General features: G+C 41.7%; 1 protein-coding gene across 1 annotated transcript in view; it reads left to right on the forward strand.

The window, feature by feature from the left end:
- The first annotated feature begins 408 nt into the window (after positions 1 to 408).
- The window catches only part of acvr2aa (activin A receptor type 2Aa), a 43,432-nt gene continuing 16,590 nt past the window's right edge, over positions 409 to 27,250 (forward strand). Inside the window, exons 1-4 of the mRNA XM_029635286.2 lie at positions 409 to 1,451; positions 16,451 to 16,673; positions 18,070 to 18,182; positions 22,050 to 22,204. Of these exons, the coding sequence (XP_029491146.1) occupies positions 1,397 to 1,451; positions 16,451 to 16,673; positions 18,070 to 18,182; positions 22,050 to 22,204 (546 nt within the window). The 5' untranslated portion in view covers positions 409 to 1,396. The remainder of the gene's footprint in view (positions 1,452 to 16,450; positions 16,674 to 18,069; positions 18,183 to 22,049; positions 22,205 to 27,250) is intronic.

Raw genomic sequence — 27,250 nt, forward strand, 5'->3', positions numbered from 1 at the left:
TCAAAAATATTTGAAATGTAAAGACTAGGATAGCTATGAACCCCCACGGCAAAAACACACGCGCCCCATCACATTATTCGTGATCAAAAGGGGTGGAGTTCTTGTGGGAAACAATTACCAAAACTATAGCTCCTACGGCCTTGTCACAGAAATACAGTCATTGTATTGATCAGGGTATCTTCAGCCATCCCTTCATCGATACCTCTACTCGCGGTACACTGGGCGTGTTTATTGTCTGTCAGTCATGGTCACAGAAAGAGAATGCCTCTAGGATTGGTAGAGCTGTAAAGCTGTGGCGCATCGTGCTATTTTTTCGCTCCCTATTGGCCATTATTGATGTCAGTCAAGACTTTTAGCCGCTTAGTGACAGATGAGTATGGAAAAAAACAAAAACAATCTGTGCAAGCAGCCATCTTGAGTACAGTCCGCTCTGGAAGAAGGAATGAGAATTATATCGACTGGAGTCGGTCAAGGAAAACCTCAACATTAAACCAAGAAACCTCGACGAAAGAGACTAGCTACTTCTAACGGATTTATTTAGATTATTTAGTTTGTTCTCCTTTTCGTGAATGCCACACGCCTTGTTGCGTTATTTTCATGTTGTGGACAAACAGAACGCTTGGAATCCACACAGCCTTTGGTAGAATCTCTGGCTAATGTTTTCTCCGGCGTTAACTTTCCTTTGGATTGATCGCACGTGATTTGGGAAAAGAGGAATGTTGTTAGCATGGAGCACGCTTCCTGGAACAATTTTACAAGCATGTATCTTGGTCATTAAGGTGTAATTACACAAACTCTACTCATTGCATTGGAGCTATAACTAGTGAGGTAACCAGTAAGCAATTTTGGCAATCAAAAACTTATGCAAACCATAGCAGTCCAGCTGAAAGGTTATCGCTAGTTAGCTATCTAGTCGGACAGTTGCAACAAAGTAACAGTTTGTGATTATTTTTGATAGGAGCTACTCTAGGCAATACATTGGTTCTAAAATGCGAAAATGTTGCATTATTGTTTGCGGAATGGATACACCATGCAGCAAGTGCACTAACCAGTAGCCAGACAAGCTATTCGTCGGTGTAATTTTGTATTTTTTTGCAGTAACTTTCTGCTGTAGTTATTAGATCCATTCAAGACAAAAAACATTTTTTCTTCCATATGATGCAAGCCATGTCACATCCCACAAGAATACAATAAACACCAAGGACTCTGATGTGGATATTTTAATGCAAACGTTTCTGTGACCCTACTCCATGTTGCTGGCATTGCAGCTCTTTCAATCAGGCAATCATCCGATGCATTTGCTGTAAAAAGGTACTCTGATAGGTTGGACGCTAATCCCTAGGATTTGTGACACCGGGATTTAATCGAAATAAAGGATTTGACATTTGATTTGAAAATGGGAGCAGCAACGAAACTGGCATTCGGAGTCTTTCTCATCTCATTTTCCTCAGGTGGGTATTAGATAGGAAACTGTTTTAAAATATCGACAATTGATTACGTTTTCAGGCATGCAATCAACATATCTTCACACGCATCGATATCACATTGTAGGTCTATGATAATGTTATAGTTTATCCTACTTCGTGCATGACAGAGCCTAGGCTACTGTCCCTGTTTGGTGTTCTCAGTGCTGCGGGTCATATGACGCGGGAACGCGATCGAATGTACAATATAGCTCCTGAAACAGGACAGTTTTTTTGAATGGAACTGACTGTACACAATGTCCACTATTAGATTATTTTTAGGCCTATGTTAACATTCTTATGCAACCATAGCCATTTCTAGCCACTATAGTGAGATCAAATGGAAAGGGAGTTTATGTGGAGGAAGGAGGCAACGTTTGCATCAGATTGTGAGCAGCTAGCTGTATATATAATGCATATGGTGCAATGATTAATGCAATGTGTGCTTTGCATGCTATGTCAAAATTGCTACATATTTTATGACAACCTGGACTCGGGGGTAGACGTAACATATTAAAGGTAAATCCGGGACGCAACAATTAGTATGATATGTTACATTTCGTATGATATGTATTGATTCGGTGATGTCCATCATCCATTTAATATGATATGTTACGAATTACAATTCATATGATATGTTACAAATTGGAATTCATACAATATGTTACGAATTGGAATTTGTAAAATATATGTTACAAATATGGCGTATGACAATCCAATTTGTTGTGGCTAACGTTAGCTAGGTGGCTAATGCTAACATTAGCTGGGTGGCTAACGTTAGCAAGGCTAGGAGTTAGGTTAATGGGTTTGGGTTAGCTATCATGTTAAGTAGTTGCTAAAATGCTAAAGTTGCCTGTGATGAGATTTGAACATGCAACCTTTGGGTTGCTAGAAGTTCGCATTATAGGCCCACCCATCCACCCCGACCAAACAGCCTACTTTAATTTTTGCATTACTTTTCATATGTAAGTTCCAAATATCTCTAATGGTCGCCCCAGTGGGAGTTTTTTTTTATTGCGCGTAATGTCATAATGCACTCAGTTCCAAAATATGATTGTTAAAAAATATAGAGTTCCGATTGTTATGAAAATTGCTTGAAATAGGCCCTAATTAATTGGCCATTCCGATTAATCGGTCGACCTCTACGGCAAACAGACCCAACTCATCTTGTAACCTCATGTTATTGGTTGACCTCATTGGTTGACGTGAAAAAACAAACATGGCGGCACACAAACTACCCATCGATTTTTATAAAGTGTTTTACTAAATTATTTAGGTCACTGGTGAAGTGACCTGTGATGTGATGAATTGTAAATAGTAATTGCTATTAGCTAACTCATATTATGGTTTCTGTCAGCCGAGAGTTAGCTAAATATGACCGCTTGTGTTAGGTCACTCTTCAGTTGGCGCTATGACTAATGTAGCCCACATTTTCTGGGTTTGGATGAGAATTGTGTTATGCTGTTGTTTCTTCTGTGAATGTCTGACCATTGCATCCAAAAATAAACTGCTCGCATTGAGGACATAACGTTGTAAATATTGTTTGTGCAAAAAAATGTCTGAAAAAACAGTGTCCTGTTCAAACGCTGACTGTTGCATCAATCGTAACTGGACTTTCTAAATAAGTGTTCTAATCACATCGCTTTGAGCGCACGCTGCAGGGACCACTGTAGAATGATCACACCCGTGTGTTCGTACATGTCAAAGGGTTAAGTAACCGGGCTCGTGTAACCATACCAAACGTAACACATCATACTAATTTGAGTGTCCCGGATTTACATTTGCTATGTTACGTCTAGTCTATGAGACCAGTCTTTTTATTCAGGAAGATTGTTAATGTGAGAATCCCCTCCACTAGATTATTTTAGTATTTCTGTGATGTAAGAACAGAATGAGGCTATATTTTTACCCAATTTTGGTTGTTGATGTTTCAGTATAGGTTTGCTTATGAAGTGATTCTGACCTGGGCTCTGAAATCACAGTTGTATTGCCGGGATATTTTCTTATGTAGATAGGTACAGGTAAAATAAAGGAAATGCTTGACTAAATGAGGGATATAAAGTATATTAAGAGCAGCTGCTTCCACACAGGTGTGGTTCCTGAGTATATTAAGCAATTAACATCCAATCATGCTTAGGTTCATGTATAAAAATGTGCCCAGTTGCCCATTATTTTGTCAACCATGGCTAGAAGAGATCTCAGTGACTTTGAAAGAGGGATCTCAGTGACTCTCAAAGGATCATAGGGGGTTTAAAGGGTGTGTTTCAGTCACCAGATCTCAACCTAATTGAACACTTATGGGAGATTCTGGAGCGGCACCTGAAACAGCGTCTTCCACCACCATCAACAAAACACCAAATGATTGAATTTCTCATGAAAGAAAGGTGTCGCATCCCTCCAATAGAGTTCCAGACACTTGTAGAATTTATGCCAAGGCGCATTGAAGTTATTCTGGTGGCTCGTGGTGGCCGATCGCCCTGTTAAGACACTTTCTGTTGGTGTTTAATTTATTTTGGCAGTTACCTATACGTTCATGCATAGCTACTGTATGGCATGTTATTTGCCTATCGTTATGCAAAGGCCTATATAATGATATGTTGTACAGTAGATTTCACTTTTGTTTTCTTTAACTGAACAACAACACAGATACTTTTTTTCCCCGTTACATCCCAAAGAAAGCAGTTAGTTTGACAAAAAATATGTTTTTAGATATTCCTTGTTGGCACTCCGTGTGTGTATGTGTGTGTGTGTGTGGCGGTTTTGTTTGAAACAAGGCAAATGCTGCTGGCATCTTCCCTGAGAGACATATGTCCTTAACACTCTGCACTCCACAAAAGCCCCTTTGCACAGAGCAAGGAGAGGTGGGGGGCAAAGACTCAAGTCATCTCCTGAGTCAAAGCTTCATTTCATCTCCTGAGACAAAGCTTCATTTCCTTAGCATTAGGCAGAGTGCAGTCAGTGCATAGTAAACAGGGCCTAGCTAGGCCACATAACAGATGAGATTGAACTAAAGCAATCTACTTGCTTTACCTGAATGGGTTTCCCCCAAGCAGGACTTTGACCTCAACAGAGGGTAAATGTCAGTTACACAAACACCTCACCTCAATGCTACTTGATCCGCACCTGGCACACCGTCATGGCGGAGCTATGTTGATGTTATTTTGAGGAAGTGGTAAGTTTCATTGCTCGATTGCCTGGGTCGTAACGTTCTGCAGGTTGCAGATAGAAATATCACGAATAGAGCAGCTGACATATGTTCTACATAATATAGGCCTATTCCTGTCTGAACACTTCACAACACTGTGTCCTACTGATCACATCCCTTAAATATAATGCTAGCGGTTTGGAGAATTTTCAGAATGAACTGTTTTGTTAAAAAGTAGTAAGGGAGTGCACGCACACATGCTTTCTCACTTTCTCTCTCTTTCTCTTGCTCTCTTTCTTTATATAGGCTTATATCTATAGGCCTACGTCTCTCTCACACACTCACACACACACATGAAATACACCAACTCGACTATGGTGTGTTAAGTCATAATGCGTGTTCAAAGGTTTGCCAGAAAGGCCATGTTTATGGCCATTACCTGCTTTGCCCATAGGCATGTGGCCAATGGGGCCCAGTCACACACAGCTGGCTCTGGATGGGGATCCAGTCTGCGTCCCATATGGAACCGTATCCCTACTCCAAATGTGACCTTTTGACCTGGTCAAAAGTAGTGCACTATATATCGATTAGGGTGATATGTACATTGTAGTCTATAGGGGATTAGGGTGTGTTGTTTCCCTTTGGGGCTCAACATATGTTCTTATCTGTCAGTTGTACAACAAATAGGTTGTTGTTATTATTTGGTAAAAACACAATTGGCATTTAAGGGGTTGGCTATGTTTTGTCATAGATAAGTTGTTATCCCCTTTGTTCTTCTGATGTAGACCTAGACCTAGCAGACTTTTCAACACATTTAGGCTTACCCAACCAAACTCTATGCACCATTGGGCTAACAACCAAGCAACGGGCACTGGTTGTTATATTCTGAAGTGCTGTGACCAGCGTGTTTTTCTATGCAGAAAAGGTCAATTTCACTCATAGGCCTCCACTGTTTCATATGTAAATTTGATTCTGTATTGTACAACAAAAGCCCCAAAATCCCACCCTCTCCTCTATCTTGAATTTTAAGCAGTTCCTCTCTTCGACTACAATTATCGCATTAGTCTACCCTTAGTGGCTCTTACAAGAGGGGCCCCTCAAAAGAGCGCAGTTAGAATGTGTACTGCTCATTACCAAAGGTTCTCTGGTCACATTAGGCAGCAACGCCCCTCATTGTGACGGCCTAACCTTGAATCCTGAGCAGGGGACTGGAGCAGCACCCCATTCCATTTATTGTTGCCTCCAAGCTAATGATCAAACAAAGTTCACCAGCCAGAAACAAGCTACAGTAGAGACGAGCTACGTTAGAGACTAGCTGCAGTAGAAACAAGCTAAGGCCTCCTTAAGCTACAGTAGAAAATGGTATTCACAAAGATTCTGGGCATAAAACCAGCGACATACCTAGGGTTGAAAAAGTCTGGTAACTTTCCCCAAGTTCCCAGGTTTTACAGAAATCCTGGCTGGATAATTCCCGGAATTGGGATGGCATAAACAGGAAAACTGGAATTCTCCAACCAGGATTTCTGGAAAGTTACCAAAATTTTGCAACCTTACACATACCATATTTGTCCGTCTCCCCTTAGTGTCCCCCTCTGTAGGGTGATATTAGGTTGATCTCCCGCATCTTTCTACCCTTTACTGTCAGGTGTAACTCTGTGTACTGCACTGTACCTCACCATAATTACAGAAAGGTCTTTCCACCCCCATGTGCTCGCTATCCAAATATAATCTCTCTATGTGACCTGCCTCAACATGATTCATTAATGGCTCTCTGATGGAAGTTTGTCTGCCTCCGTATCACATATACCACCATAGAGCCCCCATCTTGCGGTTAGATCGTTTCCTGGGGTTTGTTTGCTCTCTCCCTTTTCTCAAGAGTTTTAAAACTCAAAAAAATATATATCAGGTAGTGATCTCCAAAAGGGACGCTTGTCCGACAAAAGACCTGGCCTCTCAGTCAACAAAACGAACCACCATCCCACTCGTAACATGCTAAAGAGTTGCCATAACAAATAGCAGACAGCGGTACGGGACCGGTTTGTTTGTTGTTTCTTCAGATCATTATCAGAACTCTTACAGTGTGCTCTGTGGGACAGCACTCGCTCGATGCAATCGACTGCGGATTTCACAAATGAAAAAGGTGCATTGATGACTTTTCTACAACTGGTTTGTTGACCTTTCTTTTAACACAGGTTCTATAACCGGATAAATACTTTGACCTCAAATTGGATTATCTGACTTTTTTATTATCTTGCAGTGCTCACTGAGATGGATTACAGAAACCAAGATGGTGTTGCAGGCCATAGCACTGTGCTTGAATGAATTATTTTCATTCAACAGTTGTAACTGTGAAGTCAAAATTGTTCACTTTAAAAGGGCAAATGATTTGGAAATCATACAAATGCCTTGTTTCCCCATGGTTTGCTCCTCCATGCTCCTGTTGTTCCTCCTGTGAGAGAGAACATTCTGTTCTCATCTGTACTTAGAATAAGGCCCAAAGGAGCATGGAATTTAAAGCACTCATCAGACTCAACCTGCAGCCACCCATGGCACACACTGGGACCAAATGTAACACAACAGTTGGAGAAAACTTTCCTGTGTTTCTATGGAGAAGTGCTTTATGGTTTGGCATTCCAGGCTCATTTCACAAGAGGGAGTTTGATGTGACTCAAACTGAACTTTAGGGCACTTAACTCTTTAGGGCACTTAACTCTATGGACTGCACTGGAGTAGCAATTACAGTCAATCATTATGCTAGTAATTAGCCCACCAACAGGTATGAAAGTGTCAAAGGGGTACTTACCCCAAACCCCCCATAATCAGCTGTCAGACTTTGGCATCCCGCCCTGTGTGTGTAAAGTCTGGGACCCCTTTAATAACAACAGGGTGCTGTTTTGAAAGGCCTCCAAAACCAAGCACAATAATACACACACAGAGACAAAGAGACACACACACAACTGCATATCCTGGAAATGCGGAGCCACAGAATATACACAGAAAGACAAAGAAATTGTCAAACTTGAATAGACGGAAAAGATCCCCCCCTCTCTGAAAACAAATGGCCCGTTCTAAACCCCATGTTGTCCTAATGTTGTTCATCAGACACAAAGACTGCAGACTGCAGGCCCATTCATTCATACTGTAAAACAGCTAAACACAGTGATGAAGTCAGATCCCTTAATCCTGGCTGGAATGTCTGTCCAGCTCCGGCAGCCTCATTGGTCTCAGCACCAGTTTGCTGCTTATCACTCCAACTGCAAACAAATGTGATGTTGCGGGCTCTAAAAGAAATCAGGGGGAAACAATCCAATTTTCACCTGAAAACAGTCCTGTTTTGTTACAGTTTACTTTGATAAACTATTTGGCCCCTTGTTTGTTCCCAGGAGTAACAATTAGGCCTAAATGTTCAGAATTGAGGTGAGTGCTTTTCATGCAAATGCCATGATATTAATTGAAACTTTACTAGGGTGAAGAAAGAATGCACAAGTACTACACAGACTTCCATGTAGCCTACTTGTTTGGGTTTCTGAACTGTTAGTACTCTACCAAGGAGTACTAGGACTCTCACTCCAGGGGGGTCACGGGTCGTTCCACCAATTCGGTCCCTTTTGAGATCTGTAGAAAAACAACTTTAGATTTCACCTAATTTTAACATTCTGTCAAAGAGCACGTTAAACTTAATAAAAATACAAAAAACAAGTTTTCCCATCTCAAGAAGTTAAATTTAAAAAATACATTAAATAGTGCCTATTAACCTTTTCACCCAACAAACGGGTGTGATCATTCTACAGTGGTCCCTGCTCCTGCTGCGTATGCTCAAACTGGTGTGATTATTTAGAACGTCCAGTTTCGATTGACGCAACAATCAGCATTTGAGCTGGCCACACTGTTTTTTTCACATAAACATTTTGCACAAACACAGTCCTTACATAGTTATGTCCAGAATGTGACCAGTTTATTTTTGGATACAATGTTCAGAGAAGTAGCTATCATCCAAACACAATCATCCAAACCGGAAAATGTAGGCTACATTTGTCCAAACGCTAACTGAGGAAAGATTGACGTAACACAAGTGGCCATATTTTAATTCTCGGCTGACAGAAACTAAAATATGAATTAGCTAATAGCAATTACTATTTATAATTAATCACATAATGGGTGAGCTCACCATTGATCGAAATAATTGAGTAAAACACTTTCTAGAAATCGAAAGTAATCCGACGATGGGGTGCGCGCCACCATGTTTTTTTTTCTTCTCATCAACCAAAGATGAGAGGAGACAAGATGGGTTTTATCTGTTTATGGTATGCATGTTGAAGGGGGTGTGTCGTCTACGATCATTCACTTCCGGAAGTTTACCCTAAAGATGAGTGAACCATTCCTTCACCTCATTATAACATATTTGGTCTGACAGATGTTTACGTAACACCTAGAATGCATTGTATAATGTCAACAAACATGGCACCACACATACACAGCTGGCAAATAGCTTAGCAGTAGCTCATTATAATCAGTACAACCTTCAAAAAAGTATTTTACACACATCATAGGTGTCCATTACAATCAATGCAATAATCAGAATGCATTATTTGTCACCAACTTGAAAACATTTGAATAAAACTGTAAATGCATTATGCTCCATACATACATACATACATACATACTGTATGCGCCAACGACAACACGATATACAGAAAATAAGGAACTTGCTTTGTATGTTGTAAAAGCGTTACATGGTCGCTGCCCGTATCATTTGCATAGTGCAGAAAATACCCGAGAGTTCTGGGGCCTTGCTTTAACAAAGTTAACCATTTTCACTGTAGTGTCCAAAACGTCTTTCAAGCTGTCATGCATTCCCTTGGCAGCAAGAGCCTCTCGGTGGATGCTGCAGTGTACCCAAGTGGCATGGGAGCAACTGCTTGCACGCGTGTTACCACTCCACTATGTCTCCCTGTCATGGCTTTTGCGCCATCAGTACAGATACCAACATGAGCAGCAGCTACGCTTGGCTCCATACGGACCGTTAGGGGAATTCCCACGAGAGAGTAATGGTTAATGTGATTGGATGTTATTTATTTGACTAGGCTACCTGTATTTGGCATTGTGTTGTTATTATTTCGCTGAACACTAGATGGTTTAATTTTATTTTTGGCAGTGAAATGAGGCTACTCGGGCGAGAGAAAAAACTCACTCAAATGTATAGCTCCATTGGAAAATATAAATGGACTGTTTGAAAATGTGAAGGAGAAAAAATTGCGCTTACCCCAGTAGATGGGAATACCTGCTCTACACAATGACTCCTTGTTTTGTCACAAACTGAAATTAGACAAACAAGCAATTTCTGCATAATGTACCTTTTTAAAGCTAGTTTCCTGTAATTCCACACCTTTTGTCATGGGGCTGAGAAAATAATTGCACCTTCAAAGCGAATGTTTTGCAATTCTACACCATGGGGCTGAGAGACAATTTGCTGTTTTAATGCTAATTTGATGAAATGATACACATTTTACCATGGGTTATGCCTTGTTCCAATGCTATCTGAGTGACTCAAACATTATAACAAAATCAGTGGGGGCCCCATAACATTCAATTCTTAGATTTTTTTTTTGAACTATACTGACTATACCGTTTTTATTTTGGTGATTGTTAATTCTCAAAGATTATCTTCTTTAAAAATAGACTGCTCCTTTTTCTACATGCTTCATATCTGGATTTAGGTGTTTAAGTTTAAATAGAAAACGTTTTACCACCCCCCCCCAAAAAATGTCTCCATTATTATTTTCTTAATTTTTTGTAATTATGTTTTTTTGCAGTGGCACACCCGATTTAGAAGCAGCGGTGCGCTGCTGCCAAATGCATATAGGGGAAACACTGTTTAAAATGCTGTTAAAATTCAATATTGATGTTGCACAATTTCTGTTAGGGGACTCAAAAGGCACTGATTTTGTGGAACAACCAACATAGCCTAGGCCAAATGTTATAGTTGATGAGGTTATCAAAGCCATAAGATATCCTAGTGTTTAGAGCATTGGGCCAGTAACCGAAAGGTTGTGAAATCAAATCCCAGAGCTGACAAGGTAAAAATCTGCTGTTCTACCCCTGAACAGGGCAGTTAAGCTACTGTTCCTAGGCCGTCATTGTAAATAAGAATTTGTTCTTAACCGACTTGCCTAGTAAAAATAAAGGTCAAAATAAGATGAGTCATCTATTTTGATATCAGTAGTTGATTGTATGTGTGGATCTCTAAATACAAGCTATATTTATAACTGCACTTGTTTCACGTCCATGGGGGGAGTGGAGTGCCTGTTACACCCTGTGGAGATGGAGCACAAGAGAAAGTATCTTTGCTCCCCCCTTTGGCATAATTTCAAATCACATCCCCCTCCCACTTAATCTGGGTTGCCCAGCCTGCGCTGGAATGGACAAGATAATCAGAGGAGTCTGCCACAGACTTGATGAGCTGGCAAAGTTTTTTTTAAGCCATCTTGGTTGTGCCACCAAATCTGAGGAAAATGTGTACAGTATGGCTCTTCAGTTGTTTAGAACCGGCACTTGGGCATTCTAATTGCATTGCTGTAGTTTTCAATTAGGGTTTTGAAAGATTATTTAGATATTCTGTCGACTCCCTGTTTGGACCAATGGATTAACCCCTAGTAAACCTGCTGCTTGTGATGAGGGTCAAATATTTTGAGGAGTATATTGGATACAGAAGCTCCTATGATGGAAGAAGGTTTAGGCTAGGGGTTGTCTAGAGTGAGTCTAGTCAAGCCTATTTGAGATTGTCAAGATGGAATGATGTTTATGTGTTGGCTCCCCGTCCATACAACATTGTCAAAGGTCCTGCCCAATCCAACTATCCCCCAGTAGGCAATAAACAAACTGACTTTTGAACAGGGCCCTTTTGTGATTTGTGCTGGCCCAGATCTGTAATCATGGTATTGGGGCTTCGACGAATGATGTGCATCTTCGACTGTGCCTTCCTCCTCCTCCACCAGGCGTGGATGTGACAGTAATTCCGGCAGATTCCCTGTAATCCTGATAATGGCGATTTGTGTCTCCGGAACTAATCCCCTGGATTTATCCCCACGAGGGGAAATTAGCAAATTAATTCCCCCCCAAAATAATTTTCTTCATCCATCCAGCCAGACACACCACAGCACCATTGGTTTTTTAAAGAGGCATTATGCTGTTATTATTGTATCGTTTACACTTTTATGAATATGAATTAGGAAAATGGGTCTCTTCTTGGACTAGGGCCATGACTGAGTAATTTTATGTGTTCAATGTAAGCAAAATGTCTTCATGTGGGCTATTTTGGAATGCATACAGTCAGTTAGGGATGGGCATTTGAAATGAATAATATAATAAAAAAAAATTTTTTGGGGGGGGGGAGATAGTCACACAAAAAAGACAAATGCCACAGGGTGCTATACCGCTATAACAGTAGCCTAGGCTAACAGCAACAGTGAAAGAGAAGTCTGATGTTTGCCATCATAAAACTGATTCTGTTTCAACATTTTTTGATGAGTGTTTTGTATTGATCTGTGTCAGGTCATGTGGACCTTCCGTTGGTGTACGCCTGTAGGCTAATCGCTGAGGTGGGGAAAATAGCATACTGTTGTCAGGGCTGACTGGAGGGCTACATGCAGTATTATAGTAAAATGCTCTTTATATAAAATGCAACCCATAACCTATAGCCCATGAGAGAAAATTTGCTTGAAAAATCAAACAAATCACTTTGTCCGTCCCCAGAACTGTAGGCTACATTTACTGTATACATCTGAAAACATTCTGAAAACAATATCAAAGCCACATAACGTCTGAAGCAGCAGTAGCTCAATGCACCGTAGGCTACATAGCTAAACACTACATTCAAAACGCTACATTCAAATACATGTTTGTTGTTTTATTAAAAGGTCCAATGCAGCCATGTTTATCTCAATATCAAATGATTTCTGGGTAACAATTAAGTACTTTACTGTAATTGTTTTCAATTAAAATGGTAATAAAAAAATAAAAAAAGCTTCTTAGCAAAATGCAATTTCTCAGGCAAGAATTTTGCTAGGGGTGGTTTGAGACAGAGGCCTGTCTCAAATGTGTAATCTGCAAACTAGCTGTTTTTGGCAGAGAGGAGGGCAAACTATTTGTTATTGGTCTATTAACTTATCTAGTGAACTTATCTAGTGAAATCACCAGGTGGTCCAAAAATCCCATCCAGCCAAACAAGCAGAAATGTTCAAACAGCTCTTACACTAAATGTACATTATCATAACTTTTTCACAGTATTATTCCAACCTCATAGTGTGGAAATATATATAAAAAACAAGGAAATTACATTTTGGACTGCTCTGCCCATTTTAATTTAAGCATGTCAAATGTCATGTATATCTTTGTGTCTAACGATGTATCATGGATAATTTAATTTGGACAAAGATGTTAATGTTTAAAAAAATATATATATATCTATATAAAATGAATACTCTCACAAGTGTTCGAATACTGAACGTCTGTTCCGATATCCGGATATTCGATTAACCGCACCCATCCCTAAGTCAGATGCTATCTTCTTCCCCATAGCAGTGCTGATCTCTGTGAGGATGTCATTCTCATCATTGGTTTAGGCAAAAAAAAAATGTGAAGAAATGTTTGGGAATAAGTGTCGAAGATGTCCCATTGTCAGGATCATTAGTGAACAGACTGTAAACACATGGTCAAACTGTGACCCCACAGAGGTAGCCTACAGTAAATGGTGTCTGCACTGTATGCCCAGTCCAGCTTGTTCAGCACAAGCAATTGTGGCACTCCAACTCATCCCCGGGCTTGTTTCTTCCTTGGCGCTAACTAGAGGATTGACCGATTATAATTTTTCACCGCGTATACCGATTATTGGAGGACCAAAAAAGCCGATGCCGATTAATCGGCCGATTGTTAAATAATAATAAAAAAAAAGATTTGTAATAATGACAATTACAACAATACTGAATGAACACTTATTTTAACTTAATTTAATACATCAATAAAATCAATTTAGCCTCAAGTAAATAATGCAAAAACAAAGTGTTGGAGAAGAAAGGAAAAGTGCAATATGTGCCATGTAAGAAAGCTAACGTTTAAGTTCCTTGCTCAGAACATGAGAACATATGAAAGCTGGTGGTTCCCTTTAACATGAGTCTTCAATATTCCCAGGTAAGACGTTTTAGGTTGTAGATATTATAGGAATTATAGGACTATATCCCTGAATATCATTTGTATTTCATTAACCTTTGATTATTGGATGTTCTTATAGGCACTTTAGTATTGCCAGTGTAACAGTATAGCTTCCGTCCCTCTCCTCGCTCCTCCCTGGGCTCGAACCAGCAACACAACGACAATAGCCACCATCAAAGCAGCGTTACCCATGCAGAGCAAGGGAAACAACCACCCCAAGGCTCAGAGCGGGTGAAATTTGAAATGTTATTAGCGCGCGCTAACTAGCTAGCCATTTCACTTCGGTTACACCAACCTCATCTCGGGAGTTGATAGGCTTGAAGTCATAAACAGCGCAATGCTTGACGCACAACAAAGAGCTGCTGGCAAAACACACGAAAGTGCCGTTTGAATGAATGTTTACGCACCTGCTTCTGCCTACCACCGCTCAGTCAGATACTTAGATACTTGTATGCTTGTATGCTCAGTCAGATTATATGCAACGCAGGACACACTAGATAACATCTAGTAATATCATCAATCATGTGTAGTTAACTAGTGATTATGATTGATTGTTTTTTATAAGATACGTTTAATGCTAGCTAGCAACTTACCTTGGCTTACTGCATTCGCGTAACAGGCAGTCAGTCTTCTTGTGGAGTGCAACGAGAGAGAGGCAGGTCGTTATTGCGTTGGACTAGTTAACTGTAAGGTTGCAAGATCGGCCCTAATTAAATCGGCCATTCCGATTAATCGGTCGACCTCTAGCGCCAACAGTCTCTTTTACTCAACTTGCCTGACCAGTTTCCAGATCTCTGGCCCCTGGGCTCAGAGCATTCCATGTTTAGCTATCCTATGTTTAGTTGTCCCTCATAATTGATTGTCAGAACAAAACGGCACTGTAGGTCCCGACTCCCTTGTCCCTGGCCCTGTTAGATATGAGCGGAATGAAGAGACTAAGAGAAGCCCCTCTGTGTCTCAGGGGGCCCTTGGCTCTACTAACATGTGGCAGGTGACTTCTTTCTCTCTTCTCACTCTCAGGCTCTTTCTTCTATCTCTCTTTTTCTGTCTCTTGCTGTGTCCCTGTCTCTGATTCTCTGTCCCTTTCTCTCTGTCTTTCTTTCCGTCTCACTCTCAAAATATCTCTTTATACTTTTTAAATTATGCATTTCTTCTTTTTAATTAAGGATGTGTGTGTCTTTTTACACCCCGAAGACAAAATGTGTTAAGAATAGACTTTACAATAGATTACGTAGGCTAAACATTTATCCTATCTGAGCTGAATCAAGCCGGCAAGCCTATTTATAGAAAGCTTTCTAAATGGTTAGTTCTCCTATATTTGGCACACGTAGAGATGAGAGAGAAAGACCTTTGCATGTTCATTGGTTTGTGTCAGAGCCTCTCTTCCCTGCCTTAACAAGCAGACGTGTCACCATTGTCAAACCACACCCACCATATCCTTTTGTTTTCAGTCACTGTTACCACTTGAGGTTTTGTCAGGGTTAACCATAACCACAAGCTCATATTGTTGTGGTTTCTTAAACCATATGGCACTCTCAGGCTATGTTTTGAACTTTAAATTCAAAATCCTTTTTCCTGTTGTTTAGATAAGTCTCAAGGATTATACTTAAAATATAAATGATTTTTGTCTAGCCTTTTTGGTGTTTGAGATGAAATAGTGAATACATTCCTTAAGCAGTAGGCCCTAAATCTTATCCAGGGATGAATCAACCTGTGGTGCCTGGCGCCTCGCAGGTTCATGTTTATATTTTGAGTTCATTGTCATGTCTATGGCTCAGTGAACGAGGATAGCCTGACTATGCGTGACAGTACATTATTGGCAATTGTTTGATTGACTTGTGTGTAGTGGGCTGTGTACAGCTCGGAGCATACTGTCAATAGCTCGGAGAATACTAGCTGCAGACTAGAAGATTTCATGCCTAGGTTACTTCTCAAAATGGATGAGGTGAGGGTGCAGTGGGCTAAATGATTGTGTTGTGTTGTGATTCAGTACAGTAAATGACATTCGACTTATTTCAACCCTGCTGATTCGGTTGAAAACGAGACTGTTCTCTCTGAATGGGAATTCTATCCCATTACCCTCCTGGACCTATCAAACATAATCATTAACAAATCATATCACAATCAGCCAGGGCCAGAGATTTTCCCACACAGCATTTGAAGACTGTGTGTGTCAGTTTCTAGAGGCACTCGAGTCATCACCACTGGTTAATTACAGGGCTGTGGTAAGGCTTCACACTGTGGAGGGAGGCTGGCTGATGAGAGATGGCTCTGTTCGTGATCACTGCAGCCCTGGAAGTGGCCTTTAATGCCTCCGTCCTGTAATTGTCCTGCAGTGAGTGGAGAGTTACTTCATCCGTGCATTGCTTCACGAGAGCAATAGATTAGTAGTAGATTAAAAGGACATATGATGTTACACTGTAGATAGGGCTGTCCCAAAATGAACTATGTTGATGTGCAGGACACAGTAGGCTTCTTTTATGAATTCATTCATGTCTGTGGTTTGGTGATTGAACGCCCTTCAACCGATTCTAACCAAATGATTTATTAACACATTCACCTTACAACAGGAATGCTGTTCGACCTTCACCTCAAAAGTATTTTGATCTAGTGTCTCCATCTCTCTGTTCTTCAGGGGCTATCCTGGGCCGGTCAGAGACGCAGGAGTGTGTCCACTACAATTACAACCCCAACCCTGCTGCCATCCAGGAGAACCGGGGTAACCGCAGTGGCATCGAGACGTGTGCCGGGGAGAAGGACAAGCGGAGACACTGCTTTGCCACCTGGAGGAATGTGTCGGGAACCGTAGATATCGTCAAGCAGGGCTGCTGGCTGGATGATACCAACTGCTATGACAGGTAGGGCCTATTGCATCAGGGCTCTGTGGGGGTGGGTTGGATAACATGTGTGATCTGTTAGAACACACCAATGACACACGGGGGAATAACTAAGTGTATCATTGGTGTTTTGCAATGGATGACAAATGTTATCAGTATAAATCAGTGAAGACGACTCTTATAGGCCTATCTAGTACCTCCATTCTGTGTGAGGACTTGGTCGTCCCATGAAGATAATGTGAAAGGTGTCGAATGTGGAGGATGAAAAATCATCATGAACATGGTTCCTTGCAGGCTAGACATTTAAAAAAAAATGTCAGCATTAGCAGTCTCAACTTGTTCTAACAGCTACACTACTGCGATAAACAATTGAGCTTCTTCAAGTAATTTAACACCTGCAGTGTTTTTTAAAAACAATCTAGGCCTAGATGTTTGCATATTGCACATTTGCCCTGAGAGCCAGAACAGACAGATCGAGATGGATGAAATGTTTCCTCACTCAGAGTTATATATATATATATATATACCTGATGTTTAAGTGTAACACTTTAGCACCTCTTCACTTGTGTAAACATGTTATTGCTGTTAAGCTTTGCTCCCCCTCCATTCCACCAAATTGTGATGTTATCTGCCCAGCTATCCATCCAGCATGTCAGCTAGCGTTGCCAGAAACATTCTCTGTCATAGCGTGCGAGAACCCAGGCCCAGAAAGGCCGATTTACACGGCGGGTCTTGTCTTAGCATGCCGATGAACCCGTTTACCTTCCATCTGCAGTAACCAAATCGATGTGTTTTTGAAGTGTGGCATGCTGCCATGTGATTACTCAATGTAGAGCAATGTAGAGCAACAGGTAGCTCCGACCGTGCGGCAACTTACCAACGTGTGTATACTCTCCATGTAAACAACAGCCAAACATTTTTTTCAAACATCGTTTGGAGTGAATACTGCTCATTTTGTTTCAGCTTGGGTTAATCAGCTTGTTTATCTAGTCAAGGATGTTTAGAGAACGGAGTGTAGCTTTGATATGGTTTAACTGCCATGGAATGTCAGTTTGCCAGTTAAATATAGAATTCATTCTTTTTTTCCTTCGTTTTTTGTTGATTTGACTGAGTTCCAAACGTACGAGGTGAAACACAAAAATACTTGTTTGCAGGAAGTAGCCTTCTGTACCTACAGCAACATGAACTACAACATCATATTTTTACATCCATTACTATTCCTGTAGAGCTCCAGTCTAAAGCTCAAGGACAGTTTCCGAAATATCATATTTTCCTTAGATATACAATTGTAACCTAAAGAAACAAAATAAGTTGCAAAAATACTTTAGAAAAAGGGAAGGTTTGCTAAGCTATTGGGGCCTGAAGGGACCAACATTTTGCTACATTGTTATGACAGCATTGTCTCTCTCTTTTCCAGAACTGAATGTGTGGAGACGAAGGAAAGTCCAGATGTGTTCTTCTGCTGCTGTGAAGGAAACATGTGCAACCAAAAGTTATTCTACACCCCCGACAACACACAAGCTGTTCAGAGTAAGTTGTGTGTGCGTATGCTTGTGTTTCTGTATGTAGTAACACCATATCAACTGAAAAATATGTTATTCTCAAATCTGACGTCCTTGCCTTTGTCCGAAGCGTGACCTTTTGACTTTTGTTACGACATGAAACAAAATAAAGAAAACAATATGTTAGTCATCTTTATTCTCTCACGTTACATAACGCTGATGCTCTGCATAACCGCTCTGCTTCGTCAAATCTGCTCCATATTCCGGGAAGTGTGCAGCGTGATGTGGTGTTCCTAGTTCCAGTGAGTGTGCAGTGAACTCCGGCATGTGCCATGGTGTGTCTGACCGTATCCTGTGTGGCTTCCTGTGTGTCATTCATCAGGGATTGCTGTGTCTTTAAGATTAAAAGGGGATGATCTGTCCTCCTTATCCCCGTTGAGCTAACGGGCCTCACTGCTAAACAACCTCTTAGCAGGAGGAAGAATGCAGTGACTCAGAGGAGGTGTAGCTAGCTGGGTCTGGGCACACTGACATCAGCTTCCTCCATTGGTGCTGCTCGCTCTGCCAAGCAACAATCCTTCCTGGAAATCAATCTACATTCTTCCCGTAATTGTTGATTTAAAAAAAAAGATATATAATAATCTGAGCACATCCTCAAAGAATGCAGAATAGAAACATCTAATCAGAAATCTCTTAATGTTCCTTGGTTCTGGAATTTCTTGGTCCTGGCAAAACATGTTTTTTATTACCACATCCTCAGTTGAGTATAAAGAAAAATCTAATCAGTGATCAGAAATGCCTTAATGTTGTGGTTGGGTTACTCCTTTTCCTCTTGTGCTATTGTTGCTCAACAATGAACAGAATTGCCCTTTTCAGAATAGTCATATGAATTCATGGGGAAAACATTTGTGTGTTCTTGCATTGGAGTCAGATAGAGGTTATACAATAGATACACTCACTGGTCATTTTATTAGGTACACCCATCTAGTACCGGGTCGGACTACAGAACAGCCTGAATTCTTTGGGTTGTGGCGTTCAGTAGTTGCTCAATTGGTATCAAGGGACCTAACATGTGCCAGGAAAACATTCCCCACACCAGTACACCACCGTTACCAGCCTGTACCATTGATACCAGGCTGGATGGGTCCATATGGACTCATGCTGCTTACCCCAAATCTTGACTCTGCCATCAGCATGACGCAAAAGGAACTAGACTTTGTTGGAACAGGCAATGTTTTTCCAATCCTCAATTGTCCAGTTTTGGTGATCACATGCCCACTGGAGCCGCTTCTTCTTGGTTTTAGCTGACAGGAGTGGAACCTGGTGTCTGCTGCAATAGCCCATCTCTGACAAGGATCGAGGAGTTGTGCATTCTGAGATGCCGTTCTGCACACCACTGTTGTACTGTGCCATTAATTGTCCGTTTGTTAGCTTGCACGGTTCATGCCATTCTTCTTCGACCTCTCTCATCAACGAGCTGTTTTCGCCTACCTGACCGCTGCGGACTGGATGTTTTTTGTTTGTCGCTCCATTCTTGGTGAAAAGCCCAGGAGGGTGGCCGCTTGGCAGGTGCGCCGGATCAAGTATTCTGAAATACTGGCTCCGGCGCGCCTGGCACCGACTATCATACCACACTCAAAGTCGCTTAGGTCACTAATTTTGCCCATTCGAAAAGTAGCTGAATGCCTCAATGCCTGTCTGCCTGCTTTATATAGCAAACCACGGCCACGTGACTCAATGTCGGTAGTAGCAGTGCATTTTCATGAATAGGGTGGAGTACCTAATAAACTGGCCACTGACTGTATGTTAAAGCTTTGGGTGGGGAGATGGGCTCTACTACAGTACATTAGGCATGTCTTTCTCCCTCTGCTTATTCAACTAAACACGTAGGTATTTACAGCAGTGACTAACTAGATGTGGAATTCCCTGGATATTTGGAATTAAAAGCTCGGTCGGAGCCTTACTATCGTATCGAGCATGAGGCTCTGCACATGCTCACAGCTGCTTTTTTTAACCTAGCAACAGGGCCTCTCTGGGGATGAACCATGCAGGAGTGAATAGAAAGAGGGAGAGAACGGGAGAGAGCTTGACCTTCTGACCAGAGCGGCTCCATGCCTGAGTGGCGTGTACAGTGTGGTGATCCTATTGCCCTGGGGGCGAGGTGTGGGCGTGGAGAGCAGGGAGCACGCAGCAGGCAAGAGGAGGCATGTTGGAGAGTGGGGGGGGGTTTGGGTCTGATGTATTTTTCAGCTCAAAGAGGCTAATCCGGGTTCTTATCCCACTTGCAGCTAAAGTGGAGCACTGGGCAGAGAGCTGGGAGAGGGGGAGGGGAGCAATGGGTATAGAGGGGGAGGGGCATGGCAAGAGGGGGTTGTGGCAGGCAGGCAACAGCAGCATCACAAACAGTGCCCCCTCTTTAACCACGCAATGTTACTGCCTGTTGCCAGTTCATCTGAGGTCCCCCACATAGAGCAGTAACGATACACACATACACACACTGGATGTCACGCTGGCAGGCGAGGGAAGGGGTATCCACCGCAGCGGTGAAACGAGTCCGTGTTGAGATTACTGGAACTGCTGCTTTGGCAACGAGTCACAATCAAATCTTATCTCTCTTTCATGAAGCCCTGTAAAGGGACTGTGCCAGGATGGGTGCCTGCGAACCAAACAGGCTTTAGACAGATACACTAACTCACTCAATCACCAAGCCTGTGGCTCCACAGTTAACAGGGCTACTAGATTAAAGCTAGTTTTTACTGAATCGTTAGGGATCAAATCATCGGACTTCAGAGTATGCTCTCTGTGTTCAGGTTTCGTGTGCGTGTGTGTGTTTGTTTAACTATTCTTGTGAATACCGGAAGTCCTCACAAGGATAGTAAAGCAAGGATAATTCGGACAAGTGGGGACATTTTGCCGGTCCCCACGAGGAAAAATTATATTTTAGACTTAGGTTTAGGATTACAATTAGGGTTAGACTTAAGGTTAGGGGTTACGGTTAGGAGTAAGGGTTAGGTATAGTTTTAGGGGTTTGCTGTTTGCGATTAGGTTAGGTTAAGGTTAGGGAAAATAGGATTTTGGCTGGGAATCAATTCTTTGGTCCCCACAAGGATAGCAATACAAAACGGTGTGTGTGTGTGTGTGTGTGTGTGTGTGTGTGTGTGTGTGTGTGTTGTTAGAGCTGGGCGATATGGACAAAACCCATATCAAGATAAATTGACTGAATTATCACAATGATACATTAAGTTTATAACGATGTACACCAAAGTTATTTGTTTTATTACATTACCCTTTAAACTACTACTATTACTTTGAATGTTGTAGCTATCAATTGTCCCATTAACAAGCACCCATATTAGCAAACGTATTTCATTTCAAACTTCGCATTTTTCTAGTAGGTTATTTATCTTAATGAACAATTTCAGCACTATGTCCACGATAAATGGTCGGTTTGGTCAGTTTATCATTCCAGCTCTAGTGTGTGTGTGTGTGTGTGTGTGTTTTTGTGTGCGCATGTGTGTGTGACTGAGAGCGAGATATCCTCTTGATTTAACTGTCACACTCATTGACACTAAGCCCAGATAGATTTGGCTGATTCCCAGCCCCAGAGAGACCCAGCTAGAAATGCATTTTATAAAAATGACATCAGCCAGCTAGAGTTGAGCCCATATCAGCCCTACATTATGAACACGGAGACCGCAACACATAACCCATTTCGTTTTTTCACATTCTTGGCAAAGTTATTAACAAAATGCTCTTTCAGCTCTCCTTGATTTTGAGTACATCCTACAATAGTCCTTTTGTCCAGGCGTAATCTAGATTGATCTCATTTTACTCTCTCTGTCTTTCTTTCACTCTCTTTCCCACTCCCTCCCTCGCTCTCCCCTTCCCTCCATAGCAACGTCGAACCCGGTTACGCCGAAGCCTCCTCTCTTTACCACCCTGATGTACTCGTTGGTGCCCATCATAGGCCTCACTGCAATCATCCTCTTCTCCTTCTGGATGTACCGCAATCACAAATTGGCATACCCGCCAGTCCTGGTGCCCACACAGGTAAGAAAATACACAGCACTAATGTACAAAACCCTCTTTAGTTGCAAAAACAATTGTAGCTAGCAATGCAATGACTATTTGATAGACTAGCTACTGTATATCAATGAGAGTTGTTCTCATTTGAGTTCGCCTGTAGCTAGCATTTGATCTATGTTGGCTGGATGGCGGAAGCAAGGTATTCCAAGTGTCCACAGATATACCACATTTACATTTACATTACATTTAAGTCATTTAGCAGACGCTCTTATCCAGAGCGACTTACAAATTGGTGCATTCCACTGTAGACGCAACACCTCTTTGTTTTGACTGTGGCCCGCTTTGTTGATAAACTTTTTCTCCGTCATGACTAAAGTCTGTGAGAGCAATACTATGACTTTCAAATCACCTGTATGACACAGATCAGTTGCTATGAGTTGTATTTGTACTTGAGCTTGTGCTGTTGGTAGCCTGAGAGTCTGTATTTGGCAACTGCGCTCATGTTCTCTTTTTTTCCCCCCTCCATCCCTTTTTTGGAAAATTTTCTGAGAAATTACACCTTTTCAGGAAATGTAGTTCCCTTGCTTTGATGGGACAGACAGTTTACGTAATCTATCTGCCATTGACACACACACACACGAATGCTCACAAAGTAGCATGTGAAATCTCCATGAAAGCCTGGCTGTGCCAAAGCTAAGGCTCCGAATACTTGGCAGTTTGGCAGAAATGTTAGTACATGACGCACTCAAAGAAGTGAATTCTAATAACATAAGTCTATTATAATGTCTTCCATTGCCTCAACTAGCATCCAAAAATCAGTGAACACAATGATTTCTGAAAAAAGGTTGATGCTCTTTCTTTACAGTATAGTACCTCTACCTTCTTGGGTGTGATAGGGATGCATAAAAGTATGGACACCTTTCACACATGGTCAGCTTTTTGGCATCAAGCCAGTGAAGCCATTCAAGTAGGCCACTGTATTCTGCTCATGTTGGAGTTAGTGGGGGCTGTGAAGTGGATGTGAGAAACCATGCTGTTTTTTTATGTTCTGCTATCATCTTTATTTACCCAGCAGTGTTGTGGCTGGCTGTGTTCGATGTGTCCTTTCAGATTTGACTGAGGCTGTGCCACAGCTGCAACAGCAACAGGCTCAAGTTAAAGGACAACTCTGCCACTTTTAACACGTGGGTTGTTATTATGATGTATTTAGTGATGTCCTGCACAGTTTTAGTGTAATTTTATGTTTTCATGACTGTTTAGTGATTAGCAAAACAGGAAACTGCTTCTCTGTTACGTTTTCAAGTAGGAGCTGACTAATACAAGAAGTTATGGACAGTCATTTTCAGCGATATATGTAACCCGTCTGTAGTTTTCTGATCATACTGGAACTCCCTGCTCTATGTTGCTCTGGTTGTCTGTCTAATAACATCTGTAAATATTTTTAAATAGACGGTCAAGAACCTATAGAATGATACTCTACATATACAAAAGTATGTGGACACCCCTTCGAATTAGTGGATTCGGCTATTTCAGCCACACCTGTTGCTGCCAGGTGTATAAAATCGAGCATACAGGGCCTTGCTGAAGAGCTCAGTGAGACTTTCAACATGGCACTGTCATAGGATGTCAATTTCTGCCCTGCTCGAGCTGCCCCGATCAACTGAAAGTGTTGTTATTGTGAAGTGGAAACGTCTAGGAGCAACAACGACTCAGCAGCAAAGTGGTAGGCCTCACAAGTTCACAGAATGGGACTGGCGAGTGCTGAAGCGCAAAGTGCATACAAGTCGTGTGTCCTCGGTTGCCACACTCACTGTCGAGTTCCAAACTGCCTCTGGAGGCAACATCAGCACAATAACTGTTCGTCGGGAGCTTCATGAAATGGGTTTCCATGGCAGAGCAGCCTAAGATCACCATGCGCAATGCCTAGCGTCAGCTGGAGTGGTGTAAAGCTCACCGCCATTGGACTCTGAAGCAGTAGAAACGCGTTCGCTGGAGTAATGAATTACGCTTCACTATCTGGCAGGCCGACGGACAAATCTGGGTTTGGTGGATGCCAGGAGAACGCTACCTGCCCCAGTGCATAGTGCCCACTGTAAAGTTTGGGGAAGGTCATTTCCTGTTTCAGCATGACAATTCCCCCGTGCACAAGCGAGGTCCATGCAGAAATGGATTGTCGAGATCAATGTCGAAGAACTTTACTGGCCTGCACAGAGCCCAGTGAACACAAGGATAACGCTTTTTCTTTACAGTATAGTACCATACCAATCGCCCAACATCAGCGCCTGAACTCACTAATGCTCGTGGCTGAATGGAAGCAAGTCCTCGCAGCAATGTTCCAACATCTAGTGGAAAGCCTTTCCAGAAGAATGGAGGCTGTTATAGCAGCAAAAGGGGGACCAACTCCATATTAATGCTCATGATTTTGGAATTAAATGTTTGACAAGCAAGTGTCCACATACTTTGGGTCATGTAGTGTATTTATAGTCAGCCTATTCCAATATTTTTCTGTTGTTCAAGACTCAAACTCCCATGATTCCATTCTACAAAACTATTCCCACAATCACCGAGTGAAGTTGCAGCTCCAGCAGCCATTGTGCCCTTTCCAAATGTCTTCTAATTGAATTACTTGTAAACGTTATACTTTTTATTAGTTCCAATAGGGCTCCAGTGTTGGATGGTAGCTTGGTCACTGAGGCTGTATTTGTCTGTTAGCGTAGAAAACACTTTAGCTACTTAGCTAGCTAGCTTTGCTGCACTCCCGAGTGGTGCAGTGGTCTAAGGCACTGCATCTCAGTGCTAGAGGCGTCATTTCAGACCCTGGTTCGATTCCAGGCTCTATCACAACCAGCCATGATAGGTCAGCGCACATTTGGCCCAGCGTCGTTAGGGTTTGGCCGTCATTGTAAACAAGAATGTGTTCTTACCTGACTTGCCTAGTTAAATAAAGGTTAAATAAATCAAATAAAATAGCACCAAATATACAGGCTGAGAGATACTAGGATTCTGTAATAATTTGCCTGTAAAATACATAATAAATGTTGTGTTTTTTTGAACAGATTAAGATTAAACTGTTATTTTGGATGCAGCAGTCAGGCTAGCTTGCATTCTAACTAGTTGAAGTTACTCTGTGTTATGGTTAGCGTAGCTAGCTAGTCAGAATCAACATACAATTATATTGCAGTTTTTTGGTGTCAATGACATGGACATATATTCAGCACGACATTTATGCATGCATTATAATATATTTTCAACCCAAAAGTAATGTGAAATGTACTTATAATTTATGATATAAGCAATATATTTAGACTGAACTTTCTTCTGGGCTTGATAGCCAGCTAGCTAAGTGGCTGACTAAGCTGAGCATTGCTTCATGGGTGACAAAATGCATCCTGGGAATCGTAGTATGCTGTAGACGAGGGCAGTACAGAAGCTTCAAAATGACAAAAAAATAGGAATCGTGCAGTATGACTAACAAAAACTATAAAACATCAAAATGTGCATTAAATAGTAATGCATATACAGTATACTAACAGCATAATAACTGGTTATAAAGTGGCAGAGTTGTCCTTTACAGTTATGCCCATTTCCGTAAGTCAGAGGTCACATTGACACCTTCTGAGGTTCCTGGGGCGAGGGGCCCTCAACCTCTCTTTACAATGAGCCCGACTTCTCTGACAATGGAACATCAAGGCTGCTTTTAGAACCAATGTTCAGTCCACTTCATGGGTTTTTATAATAGTCAGAAGACACAGATGGACATGCTGTACATGAGATACTATCTATCTTGGTATGAGTGTACAGTGTATCTGTATAGGCCTCCCTATGATGTGTGGTTCTTTCTCAGTATGGCCTGGCCGTTCTATGCAAGTACAGTACCTGATAATCATTGGGGTTTAAAGTGTGTGTGTGTGTGTGTGTGTGGTCCTCGCCCACTCATCATCACCCGCACCACAGCACAGAACACTGAGTACAGGAAAGCGTTCGCTCGTTCGGAGAGGAGAGGGGGAGGGTTGGATTAATAATGCATGCTCTCGCTCTCTTTTCTTTCCTCCCTCACTCTCTCCCTCTGCCCGCTCACTCCGCTCTCTTCATCTCTACACCCCCCCCGGTTATAAAAAGGCTTGCTGCACGCAGGTCAATGAGACATGCCTGAATTTGATCAATAACAAGCCATGTTTTCGTTAATGCTGGCTTCCCACACCCATACTGCAGCTCTCTCGCTCTGCTGTTATCTACTGGACCATCTACACCAAGCAGGAGTCATATATATATATATATATAGCTGCACATGAAGTGCTTTTCATGCCATGCATTCTTCCCAAACAAGTTGAGCTATGCATTTACACTATGCATGCTGGTCCATTACCATATATCACATCGATTGCACAGCAGCGACAAAGGAGAACCGTGGTAAAGATTAACACTAAATCTCTGCATTGCGTGCACTATCGACTAGCTGAATGCTCACACACACAGTCTTGTTTAACTAACCTTGCGGGGACACAATGAATAAACATTCTAAATTCTATTTTCCCTATCCCTAACCCAAACCTCAAAACCATTCCTTAACCCTAAACCTAACTCTAACCCTAAAACTAACCATAACTCCTGTTGTGTCTGGACTATCATTAAATGTGAAGACTGTATATTATCAAATCAATTATCTAGGTTGAATTATTACGCAATTAACCTTTTTGGGATAGGGGGCAGCATTTTCACTTTTGGATGAATAGTGTGCCCAGAGTGAATTGCTTCCTACTATGTCCCAGATGCTAATATATGCATATTATTATTAGTATTGGATAGAAAACACTATGAAGTTTCTAAAACTGTTTGAATGATGTCTGTGGGTATAACAGAACTCATATGGCAGGCGAAAACCTGAGAAAAATCCAACCAGGAAGTGGGATATCTGACGTTTGTAGTTTTTCAAAGCTTGGCCTACCGAATACACAGTGTCTATGGAGTCAAGTTGCACTTCCTACAGCTTCCACTAGATGTTAACCGTCTTTACAAACTGGTTTGAGGATTCTACTATAAAGGAGGGGCTCATGAGACCGGTTTGAGTCG

The sequence above is a fragment of the Oncorhynchus nerka genome, linkage group LG3 (genome assembly GCF_034236695.1).
Source record: "Oncorhynchus nerka isolate Pitt River linkage group LG3, Oner_Uvic_2.0, whole genome shotgun sequence".
NCBI classification, from domain to species: domain Eukaryota; kingdom Metazoa; phylum Chordata; class Actinopteri; order Salmoniformes; family Salmonidae; genus Oncorhynchus; species Oncorhynchus nerka.